This window comes from Bos mutus, chromosome 10 (genome assembly GCF_027580195.1).
Source record: "Bos mutus isolate GX-2022 chromosome 10, NWIPB_WYAK_1.1, whole genome shotgun sequence".
Classification (NCBI taxonomy): Eukaryota; Metazoa; Chordata; class Mammalia; order Artiodactyla; family Bovidae; genus Bos; species Bos mutus.
In genome coordinates this window covers 72,936,246-72,961,654 of record NC_091626.1, presented here as the reverse complement: position 1 = coordinate 72,961,654, position 25,409 = coordinate 72,936,246, and the positions used below count along the sequence as shown (strand labels likewise).

Here is a 25,409-nt window from a genome sequence, read left to right as displayed (position 1 = left end):
TGTAAATAGTTCAAGACTCTGGAGCCAGATGGTGCTGCAAATCCTCCAACCAGAAGTCACGTTAAGCAGCACGAGTGGGCACAAAAAACTGTTTTTCAAGACACAATTTCCAATTTGGCTTTAGGAAAGTCGGTAAGAATAAGTACGTTTCCTTAACATTCCTGACTAGAAAGAAGCTGTCCGCTCGCATCCCCTTGATCAGAATTCGCACATCGCCCCCAAGCGGCCAGCCGTGGAAGCGCCGCAGCACTTGGGGGATGGCACTTTCCCGGGGACTCGGGCGGCAAGCCCCTGCGGAAAGGCTGCCCCGACACGCGTGGGAAGCCGAGCCGGGTACCCGCACTGCTGGCCAGTGCGACACCCACTCACGTCCATGGAGGACAGGCGGAGGGCAGGCGTGGGGCGAGGGCAGGGGCGCGGCGCTAAGCGGGTCCCGTGGTCCCCACCCCACCTGGATGAATGGACAAGGATCAACAAGTACCCAAAAGGGAACTCCTTCAACTACTGATTCCCTCTTGGTCCCATTTACCGCGTTGGGCTTATTTTTTTCTGTACAAACGGGTTCGCTCCCCAAGTGTCCACCCTTCAGCCATCGCGCAGGCATTCAAAGGGACGAGTTTGCCTGAAAGCCTCTCTTAAGGGTCTTGGGTTGGGTGGCTAGGGCCTGTCGGCTCGGGATGCGCGCACAGGGCTTGGGGCCGCTCGGCGCCAGAGCCAAAGTGCTGAGTCCGTGAACGCCAAGGCCGCGTGGGCGGGCACCTATTTTTCTGAGAAGTTCCAGTGCTCCTAGGCCCCGACCCCCGCCGCCCCCCTTCCACCTTCTAGCTGGAAAGTTGTGCGCCAGGCAGCGGGGGGCGGAGAGAGGAACCCAGACTGGCCCCCCTCCCGCTTCCTGCCCCGCGGCCTCTCATTGGTCAGAGGAAACCCCAGGAATGTGAGCGCCCCTTTAAAAGCGCGCGGCTCCTCCGCTTCGCCAGCCACTGCACTCGGGCCGGCCGCTGAGAGCCCACCCTGGCGAGCTCTCCCAGCCGCAGCCTCCGAATCCACGGCCTCCACCCCGCGCCTCTCCAGCGCTCTATCCCGTCGCTGCGCCCTTGTCGCCGGCCCCGGCCGCTGCATCCGCGTCCGCACAGGTAAGGACTCCCGGACGGCCGCCGAGGACGAGTGCTGCCCTGGCCAGCCACCTGGAGCTCCCAGGCTTCAGCGCCTCCGGAACCCCGGATCTCAATACTTTCTGCCTTCCCCATACTATCGCTCCCAGCCTCTGGGGGACTCTTCTTGTGGAAGGGCTCCAGAGCCATCCTCTCCAGCCTTGGGGTTCACAGACTAACCCACCAGGACACCCCAAGATTTTCTTCTTTTCCCCGAGTCCTATCAGTCCTCTAGAAAAGGACTGTGCCTCCCTGCGCCCCTAAACTACATCTCCTGGTCCAGTGTTTACCCTTAACTCTCAAGGAAAAACCCCTCCTCAGTGGTTGGTCTTGCCCCCAACACCTGTTTAAAGCGGTAATCTCCCCTCAACTCTTACTTTCTTCCTGATGCTCTCTCCAAAGTAAATACGGTTGCCCCTCCTTCCAGCAAATGTGGGCCCAAAGGGGGATCCCCAGGGATCCCCAGCTCCAAGGCCAGCCGGGTTTTGCCCACACTCCCTGCTTGGCAGCCTCTGACCCTGGGCTCTGTGCTCCTTGCTGCAGGCTCCTTGCTGGGCACAAATAGCTCCACCATGGGGCTGGCCTGGGGACTCGGTGTCCTGCTCCTGTTGCATGCCTGCGGCTCCAACCGCATTCCAGGTGAGTCTGTATAATATCTTGTGTGGGGGGAGGGAAGAGGAGGAGGTCGGGTTACCCCAGGTGCGCTTCCCTCCCTGTGCACTCCTCTCTCAGCTGCTTCTCCCCTGAGCCCTGACCAAACCTCAGGATGCCGGTTGCCTCTGACCGTGCCCTTTATTTAGCTCTCCAGTGGCTGTCAAGAGCTTTCATTCCAGCCCTCTGCCTCACCTCCACCCCCCAGAGCTGAGCCTCCACCCCACCCCCAACCCAGAGCGCTCACCACGTGTCCTGCTCTTGTCTAACAGAGTCTGGGGGAGACAACAGTGTGTTTGACATCTTTGAACTCACCGGAGCTGCCCGCAAGGGCTCTGGGCGCCGACTGGTGAAGGGCCCTGACCCTTCTAGCCCAGCTTTCCGCATCGAGGATGCCAACCTGATCCCCCCTGTGCCTGACAAGAAGTTCCAAGACCTAGTGGATGCTGTGCGGGCGGAGAAAGGTTTCCTCCTCCTGGCCTCCCTGAGGCAAATGAAGAAGACCCGGGGTACCCTGCTGGCTGTGGAGCGGAAAGACCACTCTGGCCAGGTCTTCAGCGTGGTCTCCAATGGCAAGGCGGGCACCCTGGACCTGAGCCTGACCGTGCAGGGGAAGCAGCATGTGGTGTCGGTGGAAGAAGCACTCCTGGCGACTGGCCAGTGGAAGAGCATCACCCTGTTTGTGCAGGAGGACAGGGCCCAGCTGTACATCGACTGTGAGAAGATGGAGAATGCGGAGCTGGATGTCCCCATCCAGAGCATCTTCACCAGGGACCTGGCCAGCATCGCCAGGCTCCGCATTGCCAAAGGAGGTGTCAATGACAATTTCCAGGTGAGGCCGCTTTGATTCCTGATCCACGGGGTCAACTGCTAGGCAGCTTATGACCAGGAGTGTGATAACAAGAGAGGCAGGGGTTCCAGTATAGGAAATATTGCCTATGCACTAAAGCAGTAGTTCTCACACAGTAGGGAGCATCAGAATCACCTGGAGAGCTTACTAAAATGTATACTGCTGCATCCCACCCCTAGAGTTTTGGATTCAATAGGTCTGGGATGCGGCCTGATAATTTACATTTCTAACCAGTTCCAAGGTGAGGTTGGTGCTGGTGTTCTAGGGGTCAGACATTGAAAACCTCTAAAGGAAACAAGAAATGGTTTTCCTGTAACTGCCTATTCAAACCTTAAATACTCTTTATGCTCTTCTCAAGAAAATAATTTCAAATGCATTGCACCAATTATAATATTGCTTGAAGTGGATACTTTTTATGAGCAGGATAAATACCACTTGGCTATTTGCTTCCTCATGGGGATGTAACCGATCCCAAAGAAAAGATTAAAATAGTGGCTATTTGCTGCTGCAGTGTCTTCCTTGCTTAAACCTCTAGATCTTTGGGTCTGTGGCTTTGAAACTCCCACATTTAACTGTTTGACACTGGAGAGTGTCATTGTATCCTCCGGTCTCAATATCAGATTCCATTTCCTGTATCCCCAAGTAGGCCGATAACTGAATTCTTTGTAAAAGACTGCAGACTTGGCAGAAGAGACAATTAAGATTTTTGAAGTTATTTTGCAATTCCCATGAATTTGGCAATTCACCAACAGTTACTTGGTGTGTTATTTTGACACGGTGATCTTGAAAGGGAGTTCTTTTCAAATTTTAGAACATCTGTTGTGTGCTCCTTCTAGCGTAAACAGTCCCCCCTCCCACCGACCCCCCAGCCCCCACCAACACTCTACAAACACTGTATATCCTCTGCTCACAGGGGGTGCTGCAGAATGTAAGGTTTGTCTTTGGAACCACACCAGAAGACATCCTCAGGAACAAAGGCTGCTCCAGCTGTAAGTATCCCTCTGTTTTTAGGGCATATGGGGAACTGAGGGCATTCCACCCAAAACAAGCTGAGAAACTTAAGCAATGGTGATTGTGCAAAATTACCCCAGGTAACATAGTTACCTTTATATAAGGGTGACCTCAAACAGTTTTCCACACTCAAGGGTCCCCTCCTTTTGCCTCCCTCACCCAAAATGAAATGTCTTTTACACTTAGGATGCCCAGGGGATGGCTGGTGGGAGCATCTACTTGAAGATACTCTCCTACTTTCCTCACTGTGTTCCTTTGTTCCTTGGCAGCTACCAGTGTCTTTGTCACCCTTGACAACAATGTGGTGAATGGGTCCAGCCCTGCCATCCGCACCGACTACATTGGCCACAAGACAAAGGACCTGCAAGCCATCTGTGGCATCTCATGTGACGAGCTGTCCAGCATGGTCCTGGAGCTCAGGGGTCTACGCACCATCGTGACCACGCTGCAGGACAGTATCCGCAAAGTGGTCAGTGGCCTCCACCCGCCCCCTGTTAGCAGGAGCCCCTGCATGTGTATCCCCGATGATGCTGAGGGACTGAAAGTGAGGCTCGATGCTAATAACCTTTCTCCCCCTTTTAGACCGAAGAGAACAAAGAGCTGGCCAACGAGCTGAGGAGGCCCCCACTCTGCTACCACAACGGAGTGCAGTACAGGACTGGCGACGAGTGGACGGTGGACAGCTGCACTGAGTGTCGCTGCCAGGTAAGGCTCTCGACGGACTGAGACACGAACGGATGGCGCACTCTCTGAAGAGACAGCCAGATGGCTGCAGAGGCTCTGTTCATGTTCCATGGCTGGATACCCAAGTGGTGTCTCTTTCTTAAGACGCAGTTATGACATCTATAAAATCGTTTAAATGCTCAGAGGTTTTCAAAGTCTTAATTATACCATAGGCTAAGAGTAATATCTAAAAGAATATATCTATTTAAATATCTTGGTAACTTACCTGCTTTAGTTCAAAAGCTAAGTGTTGAATATCAGGTAAGTAAAACCGAGTTGGAACTTTTCTCCCCCAAACCTGATTCATATTCAGCTATGACATGGAGATTCTTTAATACGGTACTGACTGCTGTTCAAATCACTTAGCCCAACGTCGTTAGAACTATCCATTTACCTCAGATGGTACTGCCTGCAGCGTATGTGTCCTTCTGGCTCACCCGCTACCTAACGCCAGGGGCAGAGGGATTTGGGGGGTGTTACTGGCTCATTGAGCAAGTCAAGCTTAAATACAAATCATGGATTGCTGGATTTGGGAGTCACCTTTACTAAATTCCCATTCTTGTCCAATATTATATAAAGCCATATTTATATATGAGAAAGTAAGATGCTCATTGATCTTCTTTTCCCCATAAAGATGTAATTAAAAAATTTTTAAGTCCTGGCTGAGTTTCAGGAGTTTGACTTTAGACACAGAGTAACAGATCTGACTCATGATATTAGGTGGTTCCAATTGCATAAATTCATGCTGTTCTGTGCATGAAGAAGTGACTAAGTGGCAATTAAGAAGAATTCTAGAGGGATGGAGTGACAAGTAAGCAGCACTAGAACTGTCTCCACAGTACTGGTGGCTGCCAAAGACAGGCAGATCTTCTATTAAAATCATTCCACTAGAGCGTTTATAGCCCAGACAACATTTCAGCTTGTAATTGAAATGTTGCAGTATGTAAGCTTCTGCTTGCAATATGCTTAGTACCCATTTCTCCTTCACTGTTGCCCTGCAGAACTCAGTTACCATCTGCAAAAAAGTGTCCTGTCCCATCATGCCCTGCTCCAATGCCACAGTTCCAGATGGAGAATGCTGCCCACGGTGCTGGCGTAAGTTCCTAAGATTGCATAACCATGCTTCAGCGACTGGATCAATTGTGCATAATGCTGGAATCCCAGTCCCATCTCTGTCACGTTTTCATTCAGTTTCTTGCTGCAGCATCTGGTTAGCTGATGGCTTGTCTGCTGTATAGAGCCAAAAAATGCCATTATGACTAAACTTAATTACCCCCCTGGATTATGGTGTAGACAATAACCTTAGTATAGTTTATTGAGTATGATTCTGTGCTTTGAGAAAAGAAGAGATGAATTGGTAGCAGCAATAGCTTTAAGTTAACTGGATTTAGAATCTGACCTTATGGCCTAGAGTCAAGAAAAATCTGCTCACTGGAGAAATTGATGGACTTAACTGGGCCTGAAAGTTCTACCCATTTTATCTACAGGCATAGGAGACCTAAGAAAAAATAGTAGTTTGAGTCTCAGGGCTCTGTAAGAAATTGTATTGTTTCATGGTACCCAGTCTGGTACTGGTTTTGCTGACAGTATAATTAATCACTTTGCTGAGACACTGTAGTAAGTACAAGTCATAGAAATGATTTATCACAACTAAGATGCATAAAACAGGAAAGTAGCACTCACCCTTCACATCCACACCCCCCACACTCCCCGTTTCCTACACACACGGATCACAGCTCAGAAGAACCAGTTCCCTTCAGAGATATCAGTGACATTGGAACTGTCATAATCATTTGTACATTGCTTTCTGTTCAGCATTCACTTCAGATGTGGGTTAAAGGGAACAAGGCTAGCTAGGGGCTAGCAGAGCACTGAATTTTGAGTCAGGGATTACTAGGAAAACTTCCAACTGATGGCAAGAGAAAACAAGTTCTATCTCCTGTCAGATACAGAACGTGATTGTAGTCATGGCGCCTGGGCAGATGGTAAACAAACACACTTCCCTCTTATGAAAATATGTGCAGAAAAGGCCCCAAATGCTAGGGTGAGAGGGGCCACCCGCTGACTGACCTTATGACTGATCCAGGGCCAGAGCCAACAGCGGCTCCGCTGCCTTCAGATTCATCTGCCAAACACATGGGCTCTCCTGAAAGTCAGAAGTGACTCCTATAAGTTGCCTAAAACCCAAGTATTCTTGGAAGCCTGGGGCTAGAAATGCCTACCAAGACATCTTAAGTCAAAAAAGGGAAACTCATTTTAAATCCAGACTGGAAGGAGGAGGCGAGGATGACTAGAAACATGTGGGGGAAAGGTTCAGCTATACCAACCCAGGCAAAGCATGCAATTACCCCAAAGCTGTGCACAGAATGACCACTTGGCCATTGGCCTAACAAATATATTGCTTTTCACTCTCTGGAATGGGAAGAAAGTCCTGAGCAGAGCAGTCCAAAGAATAGCTTGTTTTCATGATAACACACTAAATGCACCCATTTGCTCAGCAGCCAGCGACTCTGCAGACGACGGCTGGTCCCCGTGGTCTGAGTGGACCTCTTGCTCTGTGACCTGTGGCAATGGAATCCAGCAGCGTGGCCGCTCCTGCGACAGCCTCAACAACAGATGCGAGGGCTCCTCTGTGCAGACGCGGACCTGCCACATCCAGGAGTGTGACAAGAGATGTAAGTGTTTGGCCACTTGGGGATGTAGAGACCTGACGTGTCCTTGTTGTCACCAATAGCAACTCCAGAGCACAGAGGTTGAGGGCACAGGTTCTAGGCTCTGATCTAATCCCAGTTCTCTGCCTTATCTGTGCACCCCTGAGCACAGCTTGTCCTCTCTGAGGCTCTTTCCTTATCTGTAAATTGGGGGTAAAAATAGTTTAAAGATTTTTAGTTTGGCGAGTTTGAAGATTTGGTTTAGAGGATGCATTTAAAGAGTTAACATAGAGCTTGGCTTGTGGGAAGCACCATATAACCATCAGGTTTGTCCTTTAGTTAAACAGGATGGCGGCTGGAGCCACTGGTCCCCATGGTCATCTTGCTCCGTAACATGTGGAGACGGTGTGATCACAAGGATCCGGCTCTGCAACTCCCCCAGCCCCCAGATGAATGGGAAGCCGTGTGAGGGCAAAGCCCGGGAGACCAAAGCCTGCCAGAAAGACTCCTGCCCCAGTAAGTGCATGCATCCCCTGGCATGATGCTGGCAGCTCCATCCCGCTGGCTGCCTGGCATCCATGAGTCACGGATGGGGGGAGGTTGCCTCCTAGAGAAACAAACAGAAGCACAGCCCTGCAGGGCACAGCAGCTTCTTCTAACGACAAATAGAACCATTTCAGACTCACCCTCTTCCCAGACGTCCTTACCATGTGTCAGGGTCATGGAGGTTTCTTGAACACACTCAGGAGAGTCTCCTATGAAGGTAAAGTGTTTGAAAATTGGTCTTAGCTTTGGCCTGTGGTCATTTTCTTACAGTCAATGGAGGCTGGGGACCTTGGTCACCATGGGACATCTGTTCTGTCACCTGTGGAGGAGGGGTACAGAAACGTAGCCGGCTCTGCAACAACCCCACACCCCAGTTTGGAGGCAAGGACTGCGTTGGTGATGTGACAGAAAACCAGATCTGCAACAAGCAGGACTGTCCCATTGGTAAGCCACACAGCCCAGGCAGCCCAGGACAAAACCACTTAATGGCATGGTCAGCTTTCATGGGGGTTCAGTTTGGATGGTCCTGAGTGGTTTGATTAAAATGCCAGATGGACAACATAATCTCAAAAGTTAGCAGTTACACAGACCTTACAATATTATACCCCCATTTAAAGTGACCAGAATGGCAGTAACAGCAGCTGAGACCCACATTTGCCTGTCACTCTTATCTCAGACGGATGCCTGTCCAATCCCTGCTTTGCTGGTGTCCAGTGTACCAGCTACCCTGATGGCAGCTGGAAGTGTGGTGCCTGTCCCCCAGGCTATAGTGGAGATGGAGTCGAGTGCAAAGACGTTGATGAGGTGAGGAGCTGGGAGCTACCAGACCTAGGAAAGCATCTCATCTGCCTTGGTCACTTCTTGTGGCAGTATTCTCTAAACATGAACAAACCTGTTTCTTCCACAGTGCAAAGAAGTCCCTGATGCCTGCTTCAACCACAATGGAGAGCACAGGTGTGAGAACACAGACCCCGGCTACAACTGCCTGCCCTGCCCACCGCGCTTCACTGGCTCGCAGCCCTTTGGCCGGGGCGTGGAACATGCCACCGCCAACAAGCAGGTAGAGCAGAGGGGACTAGTAGATGGGAGTGGGGTGGGGGGGCATGAATGCAGGGAATGTCCTCTCACACCCTTCAGGGAAAGTAGGGAAGGGGGTGAGTGTCAATCTGGCTTTTAGAAACAGGACTAGAAAATGAATTGTTCATCCAGCAGAGAAAATTGGTCCATCACATTTGACCATGCTGCTCTGGAGTGAGTTGTGAGTGGATGGATTTGTAAGTGCCAGGGTGATGTGCAAGTTCAAGGAAAACACACATAAAGCCATGTCAGCCTATAACCTGGCATCGACATTCCCAGGGGAGGATGGGGAGGACTCGCACTCTTCCCATGGATCTCTGTCCAGAGGCAGTGGGGAGCTGGGGACCCTCCAAGGCTCTGCCTTAACTTGAGAATGTTGTGCCTTCAGGTATGCAAGCCCCGAAACCCCTGCACAGACGGGACACACGACTGCAACAAGAACGCCAAGTGCAACTACCTGGGCCACTACAGTGACCCCATGTACCGCTGCGAGTGCAAGCCTGGCTACGCCGGCAACGGCATCATCTGCGGGGAGGACACAGACCTGGACGGCTGGCCCAATGAGGACCTGCTGTGCGTGGCCAATGCAACTTACCACTGCAGAAAGGTAGCCCGCCCTCACCCGCCTCCAGAAACCGTATCAAGGGGATGAGCTGAGGAATTGCTTAAACTTGGGGAATGGAACTGAAAGATCAAATCATCCAAAGGCAGAGGAACACTAATTCTTATTAAGTCACTTCATGCCAAGAACATGAATGGGACAGGCCCTTTGGGCAATTGTGTTCCACAGTCGATTATGTTGTCCAAAAAAAGTTCATTTCTCTACCAAATGCCAGCAGAGCATGACCCATGTTCCCAGTATATATAAAGTTTAGAACATTTATACAAAGTGTTTGTATGTGTGTGTGTGTGTGTGTGTGTGTGTGTGTGTGTGTGTGTGTATAGATCCTCCAAGCAAACTTTTTTGTCTTCCCATTGAAAATACTTGCTGTCACAAAGTAGCATTCAGTTCTGTCTGCAGTGTTTCGGTGCACGCTTTAGTGCATGAGCTGAGCAAAAGGCTTGCAAACTGCAGCTGCAATGTGTCTTCTCTTTCCAGGACAATTGCCCCAACCTTCCCAACTCAGGGCAGGAAGACTATGACAAGGATGGAATCGGCGATGCCTGCGATGATGACGATGACAATGATAAGATTCCAGATGACAGGGTAAAATTGTTTTCCATTCCTCTTTCAGTATTTGTGTTCAGCAACAGCCTGTAACCCTTAAGATTCAACAAAATTACTGATATCTAGTCATCAGAAATTATTCATTGTGATTCTGTAGTTTTAAGATATAAATGTTGCCAAGAGAATTTTTAAATGAGGGTTTTATTTTTCATCACAGCTTGCCTTTCCCCTAGTTGGAGCAAAAAGTTACTATGTGTGAGCAAATGACACTTTGCTCCCCATATTGGTTTCAAATGTCTTTAGGTCACAGTAAGGTTTTCTCTGCTTGCACCGAGAATGGAGATGTTGAGTTTCTATTTACATCTCACTGACTCATAACCAACAGAAATTCATTTTTCATTCATTATGTCCTGGCTTTTAACTTTTGCAGTGATCATTTTACAGGGGACTTAGTATATCCACCAAGTAGAAAATGACTGTTGCAGATTTTCACAGTTTTATATATATTATGCATGTGATTTGAGGCTAGTTTCATGGACCAAGTTGTACAATGCTCCGCTTCTTCTCTTGGCAGGACAACTGTCCATTCCATTACAACCCAGCCCAGTACGACTATGACAGAGATGACGTGGGAGACCGCTGTGACAACTGCCCCTACAACCACAACCCAGACCAGGCTGACACAGATAACAATGGGGAAGGAGACGCCTGCGCAGCTGACATTGATGGGGACGGTAAGGCGCTACCTGATTCCAGCCAGCCCGTAGGCAGCTGTGATGGCATTCAGCTCTCAGCCTTGAACAGCGCTGGCTGTTAGTGTGCAGTCTGGTTGAAACAGCTGAGGCTAAAGATTCCAGCTCTTATCTGTCCCGTGTTCTCTGCAGGTATCCTCAATGAACGGGACAACTGCCAGTATGTCTACAATGTGGACCAGAAAGACACTGACATGGACGGGGTTGGTGATCAGTGTGACAACTGCCCCCTGGAACACAATCCAGACCAGGTACGTAGACTCCTTTCAGAATCTTTCAGTAAACTGTTAGAATATCCCTTTCTAAACCACTTTTAAAAATAGAAGAGTTTAAGTTCAAAAACTTTCACTACCACGGCTATCAGTGATCTCATAGCCAATTACAGCATTTTCATGTGAACAGTTTGCCTGACCTAAGCTCTTTGCAGAGTTCCATAGGTCTTTAGCATGACAGTCTTGTAACTTCAATCTTATCCTCTATAAGAAGCCCACATGATTTGCTCAGTGGAATCTACCATTGTTAAGATAAATTATACAAAGCAGAAATCTGTGACTGACAACTGTACAGAAATATTAATCATGTCTGAAACTAAGAGATGGAAGAAAATATCCCTAAGCAAGATACACAGCCATTTTCATGGCTCACGATATAATCTGACTGCAAGAAAAGAAATCCAGGGATTTCTTTGTCATTCTTCAAGTGTTTTGGCATTGCAAACACATAATTCTGTACCGGTGCTACGGAGTGCTGCAAACAGACATAGCCAGAACAAGTTCCATGTCTGAAGGTGTTTCTTTTCTGGTATAATCGCTCATCATTATTTTCTCGGTGTGAAACTTAGGGCTTTTTTTTTTCCCCTAAAAGCCATTATTCTGGAAATTTAGAAACCACCTTTTTATAAATGCAAATATTTTTTAAAAGATTCAAGAAATGATAAAGCCAGCTAATTTCTGGAGGAATCCAGAAACTCTCCTACTATTTGCTCTACGACTTTCTCTAAAACAAAAAGCACCAGGATGAACTGCTTTGGGGAAATAGAGGAAAGCATGAATGATTTGGGATAGCATTCTTGATCAAAAGGCATTGAGGGTCATCTGTTTTGAATTTGAGTCTTACTGTAAATTAAACCTCAGTGCCATTTAACCTCCCTGGATAAGGTGTTGGTTCTTCAGATGATAATAAAATTTATAACAATTCATCATGTAAAAATCTTAATGGCAAAGAGCATAAATACTGGCAAGCAAAATTGTAATTTCTGTATAAATAATCTGTAAGCATTCCATACGTAATGAATAAGGTAAAAAAGGTACTCTGAGAAATATGGTTTTGAAAAAAATTAGAATTTTGATTTTACCTGAGCCAACACTGGACAATCCTTTTGGACTAGATGTGTAAAACCAAATACCGAAAAGAGAAGAAAATGATTTATCCCACCATACAGGTTACCCAGTATGTATGAAAAGCAGCGCATGTTGCCATGATTTAATGACCTGGAGTAGAAGTTGACGTGTCAACAATTTCCTAACTGAAAATTTGAATAGAACATAAATTGTACCCAGAGCATTCAATTCATCTATTAAGATATAAGTAGTTAATATGGCATTCTATCCTTAGTGATGAAATGATGCTTTCTATTTAATTTTATTTAGAAAGTTTTCTATTTTAAAAGAACTTTCAAATATCCCTTTAAAAACTGTCTAATACATACAAGGATCAAGAATAAAACATTTAAGATTTGTTGATATAGATGTGAAACCTCACTGGTCTTATCAGACACTGGAGAATCTCCGTAAGTTTTCTTTAGCATCAGCGATTCACATTCCAACTCACCCTCTGGCTCTTTCAGCTCGACTCTGACTCGGACCGCATTGGAGACACCTGTGACAACAATCAGGATATTGATGAAGACGGCCACCAGAACAATCTGGACAACTGTCCCTACGTGCCCAACGCCAACCAGGCTGACCATGACAAGGATGGCAAAGGCGATGCCTGTGACCATGATGACGACAATGATGGCATTCCTGATGACCGGGACAACTGCAGGCTGGTGCCCAATCCTGACCAGAAGGACTCTGATGGTGAGTCACTGGAGCCACCTTTAAAGCGAGTAACTGAAACCATGGCTGTCTGGATTGAGGAAATAAAAACAAAGCTGAATACATTTGAGGATGAAGAGACTGAATGTTAACTTTGACAAGACAGGGAATTTCTAGCACCAGTAATGATATTTTGGAATTTCACTGAACTCTTGCCTTTCTGCCTTTAGGTGATGGTCGAGGTGATGCTTGCAAAGATGATTTTGACCAGGACAAGGTGCCAGACATTGATGACATCTGTCCCGAAAATGTTGATATCAGTGAGACTGATTTCCGCCGATTCCAGATGATTCCTCTAGATCCCAAAGGGACATCCCAGAATGACCCTAACTGGGTTGTACGCCATCAGGGTAAAGAACTCGTCCAGACTGTCAACTGTGACCCTGGACTTGCTGTAGGTGAGTAGAGAGTTCTTCAAACGAAAGGCCAGTGTGTACCGGGGAAAGAAGCCAGTGTAAAAGCAGGCAGTTGCATGTGTCCCCATGCGTGCTAAAAATGGCTGGGAATGTGACAGAGAACCTCCTGAAGGCTGCAGGTTTTAACCTGGGTGTGGCCTCCTCTTCCAGGTTATGACGAATTTAACGCCGTGGACTTCAGTGGCACCTTCTTCATCAACACCGAGAGGGACGACGACTATGCCGGCTTTGTGTTTGGCTACCAGTCCAGCAGCCGCTTCTATGTTGTGATGTGGAAGCAAGTCACTCAGTCCTACTGGGACACCAACCCCACGAGGGCTCAGGGGTACTCTGGACTTTCCGTGAAGGTTGTAAACTCCACCACGGGGCCTGGCGAGCACCTGCGGAATGCCCTGTGGCACACAGGAAACACCTCTGGCCAGGTGAGAACAGCACCCTGCAGGAGGGGAAGGGAGGCTGTGTTTGGCCAAGCCTCCCACCAGGGAGTCTTAGACATCACGTTCCCAGCATCACCAACTGTAGCATTAAGCTCTGCATTGCAAAAACCATCCTAGCGTCTGAGAGGGTAGCTCACTTGAAATCAAAAGGCTAAAACTGTTTGTTTTAGCCTCTTCAAACAAACAAAAATGTCAACGTCCCTTCTCTTTGCTGATATGCACATTCAAGGTTACATAGCCAATAAAGCCCTTGGGGAAAAAAATCCTACATTGCAGCCCTCTAGTTTAGGTCAACTCAGTACCTTTTCAAGTACCATTTCAAGTACCATTCCATTTCATGGAATCTACCATAAATCTTATAATGAAGCTGTTTCAACCTTTGCTTTTCCTTTTCCTCCAGGTGCGCACACTGTGGCATGACCCTCGTCACATTGGCTGGAAAGATTTCACTGCCTACAGATGGCATCTGAGCCACAGGCCAAAGACAGGTTTCATCAGGTAGGATTGCTCTGATTAAATATCCCTTAAGTCATACTGACAGGCAGGGAGGAGGGGACCAAAGGTAAGGGGTGGCACTAAGGTGATTTCCATTTTTCCCGCAGAGTGGTAATGTATGAAGGGAAGAAAATCATGGCTGACTCAGGACCCATCTATGACAAAACCTATGCTGGTGGGCGGCTAGGCTTGTTCGTCTTCTCTCAAGAAATGGTGTTCTTCTCCGACCTGAAATATGAATGCAGAGGTAGGAGCAAAATGACAGTGAATATGTAGGTGAAATCCCTAGTTCAGACCAGTATCAAGAACGTCGGTCATGCAAGAGGCTGAGATAAAGGCTGTGTAAGACACGGGGTTGTTTCTATCTTGCTGTTGAAGACACAGTGATAAAAAAATGAAATAATGAAAGCCTTAGAAAGCAGAGCATAAGTTCTGGAAGGTTATGCTATATCAAACACCTCGCAATGGTGTTCAAACACATTAATGTGTAATTTTATAAACTACCAATCTCAAAATATACCTTTGCCATTATAAAAGTAGAGCTGTGCCAAGGTTGTTAATGTATTAGTGGATATTAAGATGACAGTGCCTCAGTGAATTAGTTGATATATTTATGTGTTTATATATTTATTTCACAGACTCCTAATCATCAAACTGTTGATCAAAAGACTGATCATAACCAATGCTGGTATTGCACCTTCTGGAACCATGGGCTTTAGAAAACCCCCAGGATCGCGCCTCGCTGCCTGCCTTTGCTCTCTGCTTGCATGAGTGTGGACTCCTAGAACATGTGACTTGCCTCAAGAAAATGCAATTTTCCAAATCAGACCCTGCATTCAGCCTCTGACTGAGAAGAATCTTCCAAGGAGACAAACAATGACTTTGGTTGGCTTTTGCAAAAGCAAAAGCATCCACATCCTTTGGTTGGAAGGTGCCTGTCCCACTCTGCTTTTGTCAGAGCAGAATGCGACTGTGAGGCCAGCTCTGAGCAGTGGACTCCAAAATGTTTTCAGGCATGTGAGAGAAGGGAGGACTCACTAGAATTGACAAACAAAACCAGCCCTGACCTACTCCCTCTGGAATGGGGGGGGCGGGGGGGCCAAAGCCCAAAGGGGAGGATGCATACCCAAGAGACGATTGTATGAAGAAAATATGGAGGAACTGTTACATTTTTGGTACTAAATCATTTTCAGGGGATTGAAAGACTATTGCTGGATTTCGTGATGCTGACCGGTGTTAGCTGATTAACCCACATAAATAGGCACTTAAATAGGAGCAGGGAAGGAAGGAAAAGACTGGCTTCTGGACTTCCTCCCAGATTTCCACCCCTTAACACATCACCTGTAGTGACCAGAACAGGGAGTCGGAGTTAAACCGACACAAGGCAGGGCCAGCTGCTGCAGCTTGGTTCTATTGAAATTGTCAGTTGTATTCCAGATGTAGCTTCTGCAGATGTAGCAGCAAAATAAGAATACCCACCATCTCAGCGAGCACCAGGCTGTCTCCCAAGGGACGGGCAGCCGTGCTTGTATTTTTATGGTTAGAAAGGCACAAAATTATCAACTAAGACATTCCTTTTTTCTCTTTTTTTCCTGAACATCATGGAGTTTTCCAGTTGTCTCTTTTGGACTGTAGTTTTTAGTGTTTTAAACAAACACTTTACAATGTAAACTATTTATTTTTTACTTATTCTGGGGGATCTGTCTGAAAGACTATTCATGGAACAGGAAGAAGCGTAAGGACTATCCATATCATCTTTGCTACAAGTCATTATGACTGTAAGATTGTAAATACAGATTATTTATTAACTCTGTTCTACCTGGAATCTAGTTTCATATGGAAAGTGTTTGAGAGCAGGTAGTTGAGATTGATCAGCAAATCTTTCACAGGAATGGCACAAGGAAACCAGCATAGCAAGCTGCTCTTCACCTTGTGCTTAGACTGAATGATTTGGAATTCTTTTTTCCTTTTTTTTTTCCCAAGTGGAATTACTTGGTTGTCCATTTGCAAGTGTTTTTAGTTTGCAAAGAAAGCCAAGAGGCCATTAATACTGTCTTATCCCATCCCTTGTGCCTATTTCCAGGGAGATGAAAAGCATCTACATTTATTATTTTTGCCTTTTTCCAAAAGAAAAAAATGACAAAGGTGAAACTTGTATACAAATATTACCTCATTTGTTGTGTGACTGAGTAAAGAATTTTGGGATCAAACAGAAAGAGTTTAAGTGTCTAACAAACTTAAAGCTACTGTAGTACCTAAAAAAAAAAAAATCAATGTTGTACATAGTATAAAAATTCTTTGCAGAAAAGTATTCCCAGTAAGGAAATAGCATTGAAATGTTATATACGTTTTCTGAAAGTTGTTTTTTTTCTATCATCTTGTATACCGTTGCTTTATTTTTATAAATTATTTTCTCAATGCCTTTGGAATAGATATCTCAGATTGTGTAGATATGCTATTTAAATAATTTATCAGGAAATACTGCCTGTAGAGTTAGTATTTCTATTTTTATAAAATGTTTGCACACTGAATTGAAGAATTGTTCGTTTTTTGTTTTGTTGATTTGTTTTTTGCTTGTTACCCTCCTCCTTGTTTTTACTATTTGCCAATACTTTTCTAGGAATGTGCTTTTTTGTACACATTTTTATCCATTTTACATTCTAAAGCAGTGTAAGTTGTATATTACTGTTTCTTATGTACAAGGAACAACAATAAATCATATGGAAATTTATATTTATACTTACTGTATCCGTGTTTATTTGATTTCTGGCCTTATGTTATGAGGTATGGGTAAACTGTATCCTTAAGCCAATAGAGCATACACAAAAAGAAATCACAGTTAACAGTAACGTTCACAGTTCCTTTACAATTTAAGACGCAGTTGCTTAGATGACGTATTTGCTGGATTTGTGGAATAAAAGAACAAAATAAATTAGCCTATCATACTAAAAACAAGCAATGAGAAATGACCACCCCCACAAGATGTGAGACTCAAAAGGATATAAGTTTATATTTTACTAATGTCACTAAATGTCATTTATCGAATCCTTTTCAAAGCCCAGTTCTGTTCCTGAAAATAAAAAGGAAAACAGGAGTGAAGCACATACTCACAGCTACATCTTCCGACCCATGAATGAGGACACCAGGCTGTGAAGAAGCTTTAGAAATGTTAGTGAAAGACAAAGTGTCCTTGAAAAGCTGGGTCAAATTCTATAGATACCACATTTTGGAGAGTGACTATGCCTTTGGTCAGAAAGACGACTTAAGAGAGGGAGAATTGGGAATAAATCCTAATATATATATACACATACACACACACACACATATATGTACACACACACACATAAAATATCAACTTATTTTGTGAAGAGAAAGCCAAAGCCTTACAAAAAGCAGAACCTGAGCTTCAGGTGCACTAACCATGAATGTAGAATACCATCCAATTTTTAGTTTTAAAAAGAATTTTTAAAAATTTTAGAATAAAAATTTTTATGACTAAAGATCTCCCTTTGAGGTCCATTAAACAAAAAGGACAGGCTGAGTGAGACAGAATCTTTTTTCCCCTTATTGACTTTTCTCTCTCGTTCTAGAAACATAAGTATAAATTGTATAGTCATATATAAGTATAAATTGCCAAATCACTTTATGGTATCTAGGTGAAGAATCAGGAACTGGAAGGTGTTGGTTATAAACTTTGGAAAACTGATTTGAAAGAAATATTCTTTGAAACATGACACCATTCATTCTCAGAGCAGCTCAGCAGGTGAAGTCTTGGGAGAGAATTCGAATTCACTTTTAAGTAACGAAACAAAAGTAACTGATAGTATCAGGATGGGACAGAAGACACTGGGACCTGGAGCTTTCTGACCAGGAATGCTCCATATGCACTCCAAGACTGACCTTCGAATCATGTTGTACTGAAATAAAGGACTTGTTAAAAATTTAAACTATGCCATCAGGGTGATAGCTCTCTCCTTCTGTAGGAGTTTATTGTCATGCGTTTCAGAGTTGGACTGAAGGGCAATAAACTCTAGGTCCTATGGGAATTTACAATAAAGGTGGTGCCAGTAGTTTTCTTGAGGAATCATAAGTAAAAAAAAAAAAAAAACTCAAATTTTAAGATCCTAAATTTATTCCTGAAATGAGTTAGCTCTTGCTCTTTCATACTTTTTCTCTACCATTTCTGGGGGCAAACACTCAGGTCTAGAGGGAAATTTAAAATAAAAACACTGCTTTTTAAAGAACATTTTCTTTCTTATCAAGGTAATCTTTCATTTAATTTGGAGCCTATTGAGTATATTATACAAATTCAGCTTGCCAGCTCTTTGTTAGAGGTAGGTACCTTCAGTTTACATGCTATGGAAGGGTCTCATTCCTTTCAAGGGTAAAATTAATTACGTAATCATTCTGCTTTCCTACCCTCTGTTGAACTTTTGTAACATAAAGGTCCACTATGCCCCAAATACCATTTGGAGAAATATACTATAAAGCCATAAACTATCTCCTCGCCATCTATCTCCCTCTCCTCTTTTCTCCCTCCCTCTCCCTCTCTTTTTCTCTCTCTCACATACACACATACTTATCAATCAAATATCAGAAGCACATCATTTGGAAAAGACATAAAATGTTCTCATAAATTCAGGTTACTGACTTGTAACTAACAAACCCTCTCTCTTAAAATAGTAATACAGCTTTTTTAAAACCAGCTGATCTTTATTTGCTGAATTCTAAAAGGTAAACTCTGAAAGACGATAACAAACTAAACGTCATATATTAAATAATTCAGTCAAACTTCTGCTTATGAAAAGTACCACTACTAATAAGATAGTAAGGATAGCCTAACATTGTTTTGTTGGGAAAATTCATTTCTCTTCACAGCAAGCTATCCTTACTTAACAGGCACAGAGAGAAGGAAAGAAGGGAAATCAGGGCAAAACTACAAGTCATGGTCAACAAACCTGTCTAAACCCCAACAAAGTAGTAATGTGTAATATCAAATACAAAACAATCATAAAACTTCAACTAGTTTTACCATAGCACACATACATAAAATGTTGGTTTCTATAATGCAATAAAAAGCAATTTTCCTGGGAATTTCAATGAGGAAAAACCAGTGAGCAATTTACCACAAGTCTCAAAAAATACCAAAAAAATATGATCCAGAAAGAGAGAATCTAAACATTAAAATCGTCATTTGAGGAATAGTCTCTATAATGCATTCACTGAATTAAAAGAATTTGGAAAAAAATGTGGTTTAACTTAATTTACCAACTCTCTTTAAAGCACAACCCAGCAAGTCAGTGCTTAAGATTCTTTACATTCTTCTGTCACATCTTCAGTCTCCTGTTCATCTGCACATTAAAAAGAATAACCAAATTTGTCAGATACCTGTGCAGAATTAAGAAAAATTATCAGCCTATGTTTTATAAACATTAAATCCTTTTACATATAAGATAAGTCACATTCTCATTTAATATTTATTGTACAATCACCACTGTGGAGCAAATATTAAATTTATTTTAATATTTATTTAATATTAAAATCAATATTCAAAATATCCAAAATCACTGCAGACAGTGATTGCAGTCATGAAATTAAAAGATACTTGCTGACCAACCTAGTCAGCATATTAAAAACCAGAGACATTACTTTGCCGACAAAGGTACATCTAGTCAAAGCCATGGTTTTTCCAGTAGTCATGTGTGGATATGAGATCTGGACCATAAAGAAGGCTGAGTGCCAAAGAATGATGCTTTTGAACTGTGGTGCTGGAGAAGAATCTTGAGGAGCAAGATTCTTCAGCAAGGAGATCAAACCAGTCCATCCTAACGGAAACCAGCCCTGACTATTCATTGCAAGGACTGATGCTGAAGCTGAAGCTCCAATACTTTGGCCACCTGGTATGAAGAGCTGACTCACTGGAAAAGACCCTGATGTTAGGAAAGACTGAAGGCAGGAGAAGGGGACAACAGAGGACGAGATGGTTGGATGGTATCACTGACTCAAAGAACATGAAGGACCAGGAAGTCTGGTGTGCTGCAGTCCATGGGGTCACAAAGAGTTGGACACGACTGAGCGACTGAACTGAACTGCACAGTCACCACAAGCTGTACACAAAATTTATAAGAAAAAGTGAAAGATAAGGGGCTTGCCTTCACTGAGCTTACAGCTATGGGATAGTTTTTTGGGTTTTGAACTAAAATGGTTATGAATTTGGAGACATACATCAAAATGATTATTATCATTATTATTTGCTTTGTACTAAGATTCCAGGAAGCTGGGTGAAACAAGAAGTAAATGTGACAGTTACGGTAGATAAGAACTGATCGCCCTTCATTTCTTCAATGTTAGAAACAAACTGAGACACTAACTGCAGTGGAATGTAAATATTCTTCTAATATTAGTAAGAAGCTTTTCATATAAGGCAGAATTGACAATAGCACCAAATAAAAGACAATAAAAGAGTATCAGGAGAAACTGGAACCCTCAAACACTGCAGGTGGGAATGTAAAGGAGGCAGCTGACTTGGGGAACATCTGACAGTTGCTCGAAAGGTTACCATAGACCCAGCAATTCTACTCCTAGGTATGTCCCCTAGAGAAACATGTTTGAGCTCAATCCCTCAGTCATGTCTGACTCTTTGTGACCCCATGGACTATAACCTGCCAGGTTCCTCTGTCCATGGGATTCTTCAAGCAAGAATACTAGAGTGGTTGCCATTCCCTCCTCCAGGGGATCTTCCTGACCCAGGGATTGAACCCACAATCTCCTGCATCTCCTGCATTGCAGGCAGACTTTTTTTTTTTAACTGATGGCTGAGCCATCACAGAAGCCCCAAATGAAAATATGTATCTACCCAAAAACCTGCACACCATGATTAATAGCAGAATTACATATAACAGCCAAAAAGTTAGAAACAACTCAAATGTCCATCAGCTAATGAATGGATAAGGAGAATGTGGTAAATTCACACAAAAGAATATTATTCAATAATAAAAGAGTAAAGTACTGATACAAGCCACAACATGAATGAATCTTAAAAACATTATAATAAGTAAGGGGTCAGACACAAAAGGCCACATATTATATGATCCCATTGATATGAAGTGTCCAGACTAGGCAAATTCATAGAGTCATAAAGTAGGTTAGTGATCACCTAGGGCTGGGGGTTGGGGGAAAATGGGCACTGACTGTGAGTGGGTATGGTATTTTTCTCTAGGATAAGGAAAATATTGTAAAATTGATAGTGGTGATGAATGCAAAATTCTGTGAACATTCTAAAACCCACTGAATTGTATGGTATTGTTGAAATGTTACCCCAAAAAGGTTATATCCACATCCTAATCCCTGATACCTATGAAAGTCATCTCACTTGGGAAAAGCGTCTTTACAGATATAATTAAGGATCTTGAGATAAGAGCATCCTGGATTATACAAGTGGGACCTATATTAATGAACAAATGTCCTTATAAGAGACAAGCAGAGGGAGATTTGAGACACGTGCAGAGAGAGAATGACAATGTGAAGACAGAGTCAGAGACTGGAGTGATATGGCCACAAAGCGAAGAAGCCAAAGAATGTCAACAGCCTGAGACAGTGGAAGAAGCGAGGAAGCATCCTTCCATAGAGCCTCCAGGCAGAGTGTGGCCTTGCTGACATCTTGACTTCAGACTTCGGCCTCCAGAACTCTGAGACGATAAATTTTTGTTGTGATCGTGTGCTGTGGCAACTGTAGGAAATTAATGCAGGTGTTTTGGAGAAGGCAATGGCACCCCACTCCAGTACTTTTGCCTGGAAAATCCCATGGATGGAGGAGCCTGGTAGGCTGCAGTCCATGGGGTCGCTAAGAGTCATGGGGAGAAGGCAATCACCCCCACTCCAGTGTTCTTGCCTGGAAAATCCCACGGACGGAGGAGCCTGGTAGGCTGCAGTCCATGGGGTCGCTAAGAGTCACAACTGAGCGACTTCACTTTCACTTTTCACTTTCATGCATTGGAGAAGGAAATGGCAACCCACTCCAGTGTTCTTGCCTGGAGAATCCCAGGGACAGGGGAGCCTGGTGGGCTGACGTCTATGGGGTCGCACAGAGTCGGACACGACTGAAGTGACTTAGCAGCAGCAGCAATGCAGGTGTTTAGGGTGGATGTCGATAAAGCGGTTACTTTAAAAATCAATCTAATATTTAACAAAAAATGATTTGGAGTTTCAGAGTACAATGAGAAATGTAGTGACACTGTCAATGCATGGAGAAGAAATATTAGCATGGACAGGAAGGTGGGATGTATGAGAAGTGCACCTCTGTGTCTCACGTGTGAGGTGAGGATTGATAAGCCCTCAGCACCACATCTTCATAAGTGCTAGTCCTTCCATCTGGAGTGCTCTCCTTCTCACCCAGTAAGTGACCACTCATCCTCAGAAGCTCAATTCAAACGCCACCTCCCCATCTCTCCAATCGTTCGTCATTCCCTCTAGTGTTGCCAAATACTTTGTCCAGAAGCTCTTATACTTAGCCCCATATGCTGAGATTGTCTACTTTAAGTGCCTGCCTTCATCAATATCCTATGAAATAATTCAGAGCAGTGATCATGTCCTACTCACCTGATAACCTAGGAGCAGCATCCTTAATGAATGAATACGATGGAACCCTGGAGCAGGTTTTAGTCATAACTAAACAACAGAATCACCCAGACCCCATCCTCAGAAACTGGCTTTAAAAAACACAGATGCCCAGAGCCAACCCCTAGAAATTGATTTAATTCTGGAATGGAAACAAGGTATTAACCTGTTGTTAAATATTACCTGATGATTCTAATGTGCAGAGATAAGAAGCACTGTCTAAGGGATGGACTCAGTATAGCTTTACATGCCAGGCAGACCTGAGGCAGATGCCAAAGAGAGAGGTCTGAAAATCAAAAGTACACAAAGTACAGATGATCCCATACCAGCTAGGTATGTCTCCAAATAAAATGCTAGCCATGAAAAAGTAGTAGAGAGCTAAAGAGTAGGACTAGCTTGCTCTCAAGGAGAAGGCAATGGCAGCCCACTCCAGTCCTCTTGCCTGGAAAATCCCATGGACGGAGGAGTCCGGAAGGCTGCAGTCCATGGGGTCGCTAAGAGTCGGACACGACTGAGCATCTTCACTTTCACTTTTCACTTTCATGCATTGGAGAAGGAAATGGCAACCCACTCCAGTGTTCTTGCCTGGAGAATCCCAGGGACGGGGGAGCTTGGTGGGCTGCCGACTATGGGGTCGCACAGAGTCAGACACGACTGAAGCAACTTAGCAGCAGCAGCAGCAGCAGCAACAGCTTGCTCTCAGTGGTGAAGAAGAAGGTTATACACAAGAAGGAAAAGTGGGATGGGTAGGGAGGTAAAAGGACAGTCTGGAGAAGGCAGTGTCTTCATTAAAATGAAATTCAAGAGGATAAAGCAGGGCTAGAGTAGGCAGGAAAAGAAGATACTTTCTGATATTATTTTCACCATCACCACATAGGCTATTTTTTTTATAATCCTAAAATAGAGTGACTAGTAAACCATCTAATTCAGATCTCAAACTTCAGTAATGGAGAAGACAATGGCAACCCACTCCAGTGTTCTTGCCTAGAAAATCCCAGGGATGGGGGAGCCTGGTGGGCTGCCACCCATGGGGTTGCACAGAGTCGGACACGACTGAAGCGACTTAGCAGCAGCAGCAGCACCCTTCAGAGTGCATACACCTACTGCAGGGCATCTTGTTAAAATGCAGAACCTGATATAGTAGGTCTGGGACTCTGCAGCTCTAACAAGCTCCTGAGGGATGCCAGTACTGCTGGTTCATAAATCTAGTCTACAGTCATGATCTTCAGTAACTCATGTTTTCATTTTATTCAATTTGAATGATGCAGTGGAATCAGAAGTTCCCAATACTTGACAAAGTGATAAGTTCATTACAATTAAATATCAAAACTCTCCAACATACCATTGTTCACTTTATACTACTAAATAAAACAGTAGAGAAAGTGTTATTTTATGATAGAGAAAATAACCAGGGGGAAAATATTTCTATGAAGTCTACCCCAAGAAGAACTGAATTAGGGAACTACAGTCAATAATTTTTTAATAAACTATAATGAAAAATAATTTCAAAAATAATATATGTGTATATGTATAAGTGAATCACTTTGCTATTTATTTATTACCTTGCTAACCTGAAACACTGTAAATCAACTATACTTCAACAAAATATATATTAAGAAAAAAAAGAAAATTAGTTGAGAGTAACTTGAAAAAATAAATTCATCAGATACGAATTTACTATATACTAAGGTCTTACATAAAACGGGAATTAACACTGAGAATTCCTAATATGCCAACTGTGATATTTTGATTAAAGAAACTTTGGAGGGTTGGCTTACTAAGAGCATCTGAGAAGCAATTAGTAGACTTGGAAAAGTAATTTCACATGATAACTAGGAGGCCTGAAGGCACACACTATTTGAGAGAAAGAGAACTCCATCAAAGCAATGATGAGTTGAACATTACCCTACGAGCAGGACAAAATATTTTTATTGGAAAAAAATCAGCTAGGAGTGGTAGTAATTTTCAGAATCTCACTGTTCTGCTGCAAACCAGTAAGACTATAGTACAAAAATATATATATACATTGTTGTATATATAGTACAACTCTCTCAAAACAATCTAATTCCCTTCAGACTGTTCAGGTGGTAGGAGCAAGGATATACACTCACTCACACCTCCTTCAAACCAACGAAACATCTTCCCCAAACCCAGTTTACCTGCACCCAGGCTCAACTGAGAAAGTTGCAATCAGATCCTTTGATGGGGAGAATTTTGAGATGAAATGTATTTGGACTATAAAGTTGTCATTATTTATCTTCATTACCTCCACCATAGTTTGGCCCCAGGTAAATAACAGGGAGGGAACACAGCTCCACCCATCAACAGAAAATTGCATTAAAGATTTACTGAGCATGGCCCCGCCCATCAGGACAAGATCCAGTTTCCCCTTCAGTCAGTCTCTTCCATTAGGAAGCTTCCATAAGCCTCTTATCCTTCTTCATCAGAGGGTCGACAGACTGAAAACCACAATCACAGAAAACTAACCAATCTGATCACATGGACCACAGCCTTGTCCAATTCTGTGAAACTATGAGCCATGCCATGTAGGGACATCCAAGACTGATGGGTGGGTCACGGTGGAGAGTTCTGACAAAACATGGTCCACTGGAGAAGAGAATGGCAAACCACTTCAGTTTTCTTGCCTTGAGAACCCTATGAACAGTATGAAAAGGCAAAAAGATAGGACACTGAAAGATGAACTCCCCAGGTTGGTAGGTGCCAATATGCTACTGGAGATCAGTGGAGATATAACTGCATAAAGAA

General features: G+C 44.1%; 2 protein-coding genes across 3 annotated transcripts in view; one reads left to right on the top strand and one right to left on the bottom strand.

The window, feature by feature from the left end:
* The first annotated feature begins 971 nt into the window (after positions 1-971).
* THBS1 (thrombospondin 1) lies at positions 972-16,766 on the top strand. Of its 2 annotated transcripts, none has more exons than XM_014482984.2 (22): positions 972-1,133; positions 1,695-1,790; positions 2,075-2,634; positions 3,566-3,641; positions 3,933-4,132; positions 4,246-4,368; positions 5,388-5,481; positions 6,888-7,061; positions 7,377-7,553; positions 7,854-8,027; positions 8,260-8,387; positions 8,491-8,643; positions 9,049-9,267; positions 9,760-9,867; positions 10,403-10,562; positions 10,713-10,831; positions 12,427-12,661; positions 12,850-13,077; positions 13,246-13,517; positions 13,933-14,030; positions 14,135-14,274; positions 14,666-16,766. In XM_014482984.2, exons 2-22 carry the CDS (start codon positions 1,724-1,726, stop codon positions 14,671-14,673), a joined length of 3,513 nt encoding a protein of 1,170 aa, XP_014338470.2. In that variant the 5' UTR covers positions 972-1,133; positions 1,695-1,723; the 3' UTR covers positions 14,674-16,766. The 2 variants fall into 2 exon arrangements, with proteins under 2 accessions (XP_014338470.2, XP_070234350.1); XM_070378249.1 differs by having other exon boundaries at positions 6,885-7,061.
* The window catches only part of FSIP1 (fibrous sheath interacting protein 1), a 212,342-nt gene continuing 203,345 nt past the window's right edge, over positions 16,413-25,409 (bottom strand). Inside the window, exon 12 of the mRNA XM_005888930.2 lies at positions 16,413-19,378. Coding sequence (XP_005888992.1) covers positions 19,332-19,378 — 47 coding nt within the window. The 3' untranslated portion in view covers positions 16,413-19,331. The remainder of the gene's footprint in view (positions 19,379-25,409) is intronic.